Source organism: Clinocottus analis, unplaced genomic scaffold (assembly GCF_023055335.1).
Source record: "Clinocottus analis isolate CAN_PGR_092001 unplaced genomic scaffold, fCliAna1.0.p SCAF_20, whole genome shotgun sequence".
Taxonomy (NCBI): Eukaryota; Metazoa; Chordata; class Actinopteri; order Perciformes; family Cottidae; genus Clinocottus; species Clinocottus analis.
The window spans coordinates 42501-50000 of NW_027175932.1; the positions used below are offsets into that span (position 1 = coordinate 42501).

At 46.2% G+C, this 7500-nt stretch overlaps 1 protein-coding gene across 1 annotated transcript in view; it reads right to left on the bottom strand.

Moving 5' to 3' along the window:
* Positions 1-895: 895 nt before the first annotated feature.
* Positions 896-7500, bottom strand: part of cdhr5-rs (cadherin-related family member 5, related sequence) — an 8833-nt gene continuing 2228 nt past the window's right edge. Inside the window, exons 5-14 of the mRNA XM_068586996.1 lie at positions 6815-6901; positions 6634-6744; positions 5090-5254; positions 4353-4443; positions 3895-4004; positions 3611-3811; positions 3416-3538; positions 2392-2470; positions 1849-2039; positions 896-1317 (exon numbers count right to left, since the gene is read on the bottom strand). Coding sequence (XP_068443097.1) covers positions 994-1317; positions 1849-2039; positions 2392-2470; positions 3416-3538; positions 3611-3811; positions 3895-4004; positions 4353-4443; positions 5090-5254; positions 6634-6744; positions 6815-6901 — 1482 coding nt within the window. The 3' untranslated portion in view covers positions 896-993. The remainder of the gene's footprint in view (positions 1318-1848; positions 2040-2391; positions 2471-3415; positions 3539-3610; positions 3812-3894; positions 4005-4352; positions 4444-5089; positions 5255-6633; positions 6745-6814; positions 6902-7500) is intronic.

Sequence of the window (7500 nt, forward strand, 5' to 3'; positions counted from 1 at the left end):
TCCATGTTGTATCAATACCAGTATTGGCTCCATGTTGTATCAATACCAGTATTGGCTCCATGTTGTATCAATACCAGTATTGGCTCCATGTTGTATCAATACCAGTATTGGCTCCATGTTGTATCAATACCAGTATTGGCTCCATGTTGTATCAATACCAGTATTGGCTCCATGTTGTATCAATACCAGTATTGGCTCCATGTTGTATCAATGCCAGTATTGGCTCCATGTTGTATCAATGCCAGTATTGGCTCCATGTTGTATCAATGCCAGTATTGGCTCCATGTTGTATCAATACCAGTATTGGCTCCATGTTGTATCAATACCAGTATTGGCTCCATGTTGTATCAATGCCAGTATTGGCTCCATGTTGTATCAATACCAGTATTGGCTCCATGTTGTATCAATACCAGTATTGGCTCCATGTTGTATCAATACCAGTATTGGCTCCATGTTGTATCAATACCAGTATTGGCTCCATGTTGTATCAATGCCAGTATTGGCTCCATGTTGTATCAATACCAGTATTGGCTCCATGTTGTATCAATACCAGTATTGGCTCCATGTTGTATCAATGCCAGTATTGGCTCCATGTTGTATCAATGCCAGTATTGGCTCCATGTTGTATCAATGCCAGTATTGGCTCCATGTTGTATCAATACCAGTATTGGCTCCATGTTGTATCAATACCAGTATTGGCTCCATGTTGTATCAATACCAGTATTGCATCAAGACGACGGATCTCTGAAGCCGAACTCTGATGAGTGGAACACAAGACTTTAGATAAGTAGAGATATCGTCTGTTGCTGCTCTGTGATTGGCTGCAGAGAGGAGTCTGATTGGTCTGTTGCTGCTCTGTGATTGGCTGCAGAGAGGAGTCTGATTGGTCTGTTGCTGCTCTGTGATTGGCTGCAGAGAGGAGTCTGATTGGTCTGTTGCTGCTCTGTGATTGGCTGCAGAGACATGTCGGTGTCTGACTCGTCTTCAGACGGATCACCAGGCCATCATCCTGTAGGGGTCATCTGATTCCTGCAATGTCTCCTCTGATTGGTCGGTCTTCATGCGACCCTTCGACATCTCTTCTGATTGGCCGTCACGTGATCTCAGGCTTTCCACTCTTTCTATGACAGGAAGTAGATCAGAGTGGAACCTTCCTGCAGGATCACTAATGACGTCTGATGAGGAGGAGGAGGAGGAAGGAGGAGGAAGCAGAGAGTGTTTCTTGGTGTAGACGCCCTGTCTGCCTTGGAACCCTTCTGACTCGTGTCCTTGAGCCAACGCTCTGGTTCTGTATGAAGATTCGTCCCCTGAGCTCACCTGTCAATCACAGATGCATTTATTATAGTTTATACCACTGAGCACCGCAAGGGAAAAGCATTAAATCATAACGATATCAACGCCTCATGATCCTGAATGCTGAAAACAAAGTGCAGGATGATGAAGGGGAGAAACACAGGAAGTTCCCACTGACTGTCAGGACATCGAATGCACCGTGAAACCTCAGAAGAGGAAAATTATTTCATATCTTCTGAATATAAAAATGTAAACCAACAACTATTATTATTATTATTATTATTATTCAAATGAGCACATCGTCACCTTTAAGATGGCGTTATTAAATAAATATAGATTCTGCTCATAAGAGAAACATTGTGAGATTTAAAGGACACATTCAAGAGAAATGCTGCAGATTCCAAAGTTTAGTTCAAACTTCTTGTTCAAGTTTATGAAAGCATGAAATAAAAACTCTTTCCATATTTAAACATGTCCACTGGAGAAGTTTCATGATATCCAATAAATACTATTCCCTTGTGAAGTTTCAAACATCTCGTGGAGTTTAGTTCTCACCACGTTGGGAAGTTTTCCGGCCATCGTGCGATCGTCAGGATTTCTCAGAACTCGTCTTCTCTTTGCGGTCCGAAGCAGCAGAAACACGACAGCTGACAGAACCAACAGCAGAACCACGACCGTGACTCCTCCTGCTAGCCGGCTGTCCACGTCTCCAAACATCTGCTGCTCAGTGAACGCACCGCCAGGAACTAAGAGAGAGAGGTAGTGTCAGTGAACGCACCGCCAGGAACTAAGAGAGAGAGGTAGTGTCAGTGAACGCACCGCCAGGAACTAAGAGAGAGAGTTAGTGTCAGTGAACGCACCGCCAGGAACTAAGAGAAGGAGTTAGTGTCAGTGAACGCACCGCCAGGAACTAAGAGAGAGAGTTAGTGTCAGTGAACGCACCGCCAGGAACTAAGAGAGAGAGTTAGTGTCAGTGAACGCACCGCCAGGAACTAAGAGAGAGAGAGATAGTGTCAGTGAACGCACCGCGAGGAACTAAGAGAGAGAGTTAGTGTCAGAATTGGTGTCAGTGAACGCACCGCTGCAGCTGCCACTCACCTGGTTGTCCTCTCTGCAGGACTTCAATGTCCACTGAAGCTAAAGCTTCTTCCCCTGATTCTTCATCTCTGGCTACAACCTGCATATAGAAATATAATAAGTCATTTATTTATACGCAGACAGTACATAATAATAACGATGATGATAATAAATGAATAAGTTCATCTTTCTCTTTGACCTTTAACCTCTGAGTTCACAGTTAATACCTTTAATCTCTAAAATAGGTAACAATATTAATATGTTTTTCATGAATCAGTTTAACCCTTCAATCGTCCCCTATGTTATTCCCATAAGGAAGAATAATACTCGTAATTCTCTCTGAAGCGCAAGGCAGACTCCAGAACAATCGTGGCTCTTAATCTGCAGTCAAACCTCAGGACCAGACGCTCGAGTCCTGCAGATTAGAACCATATTGGCTCAATGAATTTAAAAGTAAGCAGATGACATGATGGAGCGAGATGTCTCAACAGGAACTATCTCCGCCCGTGTGGACCGTGATGGTTCTTGCTCTGAAGAGGAGCCTTCATCTTTTCTCGTCTGAAGGTTGTTTTGTGGACTTGTTGGTTGTAGCGGAAAATATCAAGTGACTACTAATAATGAAGATGACCTCCGTTATGGTTCACACGTCGTGATGTTACAGAAGCGCCTCCCCCCGGCTCCTTGCAGCTCTTCTCCTGCTCTGTGTGGACTCGCTGTCTCTTAGCACGGCATCTCTGGTGGGTGCGTGGTGCTCACCCTCAATGTGGGTCGACGTGTTGGCAGTAAGAACGGGTCGGCTATTTATTAAAGCCGTCCTGTGACTAAAGCAGGCGCGACAGCCTTTGAGAAAGAGCTGCGTGTCGTCGGCCTGTGTCAGACCTAATGGTTGTCTGATGGAGATCTGCGTTGAGCCCGAAGCCGGACCCAGAACCCAGATAGCCGCTCAGCCTGCTGATTGGCTGGAGGGCACAACGTGGGGAAATAACAGCCTATACATTGTTCTTGAGTATCGTTCCATTTGGTACCTTTTTAGAGGAAGACCCACCTGTAGTATGTGTCTGTCGAACGCATGCAGTTGGTCCGTTCTGGCGATTATAACCCCTCCATTGGTGACTTGGTATAGTCCAGATGGAGGAAGGATGGAGTAGTGGATGTTTGGGTTCAGGCCCTGTGATTGGACAGCAATAATGACTCATCTGCTTTCAGACAAGACATCATGTAAACCAGCAGATGTTCTTACGTCAGAGAAGTCGCGGTCTGACACCTGGATCTGTAACACCTGGTTCCCATAGGTGGTGACGATGGAGGCCGGGCTTGAGTTCTGAATGAGGAAACCTTTAAAGGTGGTTCTGTTGAAGACCGGAGGGAACGTGTTCTCACTGAGAACCCGGATCAGGACTGAAACCACGCTGTACTTAAGCCGGTCGTCCTCCTGACACACCTGCAGAGGCAAGGACAGGTGGATCGGACCGTTTGTTCTCTCGTGAATATGACCGAGGAAACGTAAACAGGAAGTAGCGGTACCATGACACAGAGTGTAAAGTTTGCCTCCTGGCGCTGGCGGGTCACAGCTCTGGTGATCCGGATCTCACCGGTCCTGTTGTTGATCAGGAACCTGCCCTGATCCCCACCTGCTGTCACACAGACACAGCTCGTCAGCCCGCAGGATGGAGCTCCACCTCCTGGCGCCTTCACCTGCAGGAGAGAGCAGCTCCGTGGTTCTGTGGCCAGCAGGAAGGTTCCCACCACAAAAATAAGAACGTAATAATAAACCTTATTCTGCAAAAGCATTTCCATAATCCATTTAACGGCAATAGAAACACCATTTATGAGGCGTAACGAAGGTCCAGAAGGCAAGAAAACCGCTTCTATAGAATAAGTTGTTTTCTTTTTAGTAATACAAAACTTATTTGATGATTTATTGAAACCATTGACGACGTGATTAAAAGGATCCACATTGTGAACTAAAGTCAATCTGTGACCTGACAGGATGCTGAAGATCAGACTGGTGTTGATTCCTCGGTCTCCGTCCTCTGCTCGGATCGGACCGGGAGAAAACTCCAGGACTGCGTCCTGGAACCGAAAAATACCAGATGTAAACAGACAACAAGTGTGTCTGACAGTAAACAATACCAGATGTAAACAGACAACAAGTGTGTCTGACAGTAAACAATACCACATGTAAACAGACAACAAGTGTGTCTGACAGTAAACAATACCAGATGTAAACAGACAACAAGTGTGTCTGACAGTAAACAATACCACATGTAAACAGACAACAAGTGTGTCTGACAGTAAACAATACCAGATGTAAACAGACAACAAGTGTGTCTGACAGTAAACAATACCAGATGTAAACAGACAACAAGTGTGTCTGACAGTAAACAATACCACATGTAAACAGACAACAAGTGTGTCTGACAGTAAACAATACCACATGTAAACAGACAACAAGTGTGTCTGACAGTAAACAATACCACATGTAAACAGACAACAAGTGTGTCTGACAGTAAACAATACCACATGTAAACAGACAACAAGTGTGTCTGACAGTAAACAATACCACATGTAAACAGACAACAAGTGTGTCTTACAGTTTGTGTCCCTGTTTCAGATGTTGTTTGTTTACGTGGTGTTTCTGTGTTTGTTTGTTTATTTACTTGGTGTGGGTAATTTACCTTGTGTTTCTGTGTTTGTTGACCTGGTTCTGTTTGTTTACCTGGTGTTTCTGTGTGATGTTGGTGGTGTAGGTGGGGTTCCTGCAGACAGGAACACCTGGAGAGACAGGTGTGCAGGGCAGGAAGTGAGGATACTGGTCGTCTCCGTCCTCGATGTTCACCTTCAGAACAGCTGATGTGTTCGACTTCTCCACCGTGTTTGCTTCCTGTTCAGAGACAGCAACTTTAAAACAATTGAGTTATCTAACGTGAGCCTGAACCTGAGCCTGAGCCTGAACCTGAACATGAGCATGAACCTGAGCCTGAGCATGAACCTGAACATGAGCATGAACCTGGGCCTAAGCCTGAACCTGAGCCTGAACCTGAACATGAGCATGAACCTGGGCCTAAGCCTGAACCTGAGCCTGAACCTGAACATGAGCATGAACCTGGGCCTAAGCCTGAACCTGAGCCTGAACCTGAACATGAGCATGAACCTGGGCCTAAGCCTGAACCTGAGCCTGAACCTGAACATGAGCATGAACCTGGGCCTAAGCCTGAACCTGAACCTGGGCCTGAGCCTGAACCTGAGCCTGAACCTGAACATGAGCATGAACCTGGGCCTGAGCCTGAACCTGAACATGAGCATGAACCTGAGCCTGAGCCTGAACCTGGGCCTAAGCCTGAACATGAGCATGAACCTGGGCCTAAGCCTGAACCTGGGCCTAAGCCTGAACCTGAGCCTGAACCTGAACATGAGCATGAACCTGAACATGAGCATGAACCTGGGCCTAAGCCTGAACCTGGGCCTAAGCCTGAACCTGAGCCTGAGCCTGAACCTGAGCCTGAACCTGAACATGAGCATGAACCTGGGCCTGAGCCTGAACCTGAACATGAGCATGAGCATGAACCTGAACATGAGCATGAGCATGAACCTGAACCTGAACTTGGACCTGAACCTGAGCATGAGCATGGGCATGAACCTGAACCTGAACCTGAACATGAGCATGAACCTGGGCCTGAACATGGGCATGAGCCTGAACCTGAACCTGAACCTGAGCATGAGCATGAACCTGAGCCTGAGCCTGAACCTGAACATGAGCATGAACCTGGGCCTGAGCCTGAACCTGAACATGAGCATGAGCATGAACCTGAACATGAGCATGAGCATGAACCTGAACCTGAACTTGGACCTGAACCTGAGCATGAGCATGGGCATGAGCCTGAACCTGAACCTGAACATGAGCATGAACCTGGGCCTGAACATGGGCATGAGCCTGAACCTGAACCTGAACCTGAGCATGAACATGAGCATGAGCATGAACCTGAGCCTGAGCCTGAGCCTGAACCTGAACATGAGCATGAGCATGAACCTGAGCCTGAGCCTGAACCTGAACATGAGCATGAGCATGAGCATGAACCTGAACCTGAACCTAAACATGAGCATGAGCATGAACCTGAACCTGAACCCGAACATGAGCATGAACCTGAGCCTGAACATGGGCATGAGCCTGAACCTGAACATGAGCATGAGCATGAGCATGAACCTGAACCTGAACATGAGCATGAACCTGAACCTGAACCTGAACCTGAACATGAGCGTTACCTGGGCCCAGATGAGCACCTGCAGCTGGGTTCTTGTCTCGTAGTCCAGAGGTTTGTTCAGAACTATATTCCCACTGTTGGGTAGATCAATCCTGAAGAACTCTGCGTCCCGCTGCAGGTAGTGGAGTAAAGGTGAGTTCATAGAGACAGGCAGCACGCACAGATGTATGTGGACATCTTACCGATGATCGATCAATGATGTAACTGATCATGTCTCCATCTGCATCGATGGCCTTCACAGTGAAAACCACAGAGTTCACTGCTGTCAGCTGCAAACACACAAAACAACATGAACTATAGGAAACAACGCTGTTAGTGTACGTCATAGTACACAAGTACCACAATGCATCAGATACAACAACGCTGTTAGTGTACGTCATAGTACACAAGTACCACAATGCATCAGATACAACAACGCTGTTAGTGTACGTCATAGTACACAAGTACCACAATGCATCAGATACAACAACCCTGTTAGTGTACGTCATAGTACACAAGTACCACAATGCATCAGATACAACAACCCTGTTAGTGTACGTCATAGTACACAAGTACCACAATGCATCAGATACAACAACCCTGTTAGTGTACGTCATAGTACACAAGTACCACAATGCATCAGATACAACAACCCTGTTAGTGTACGTCATAGTACACAAGTACCACAATGCATCAGATACAACAACCCTGTTAGTGTACGTCATAGTACACAAGTACCACAATGCATCAGATACAACAACCCTGTTAGTGTACGTCATAGTACACAAGTACCACAATGCATCAGATTTCAAGTTAACAAGCCCTCAACACTCTATCAGGTTGAGCAGTTTGATCACTTTGTTTCTCTTTTCATCTGAGCCTTTCTTTC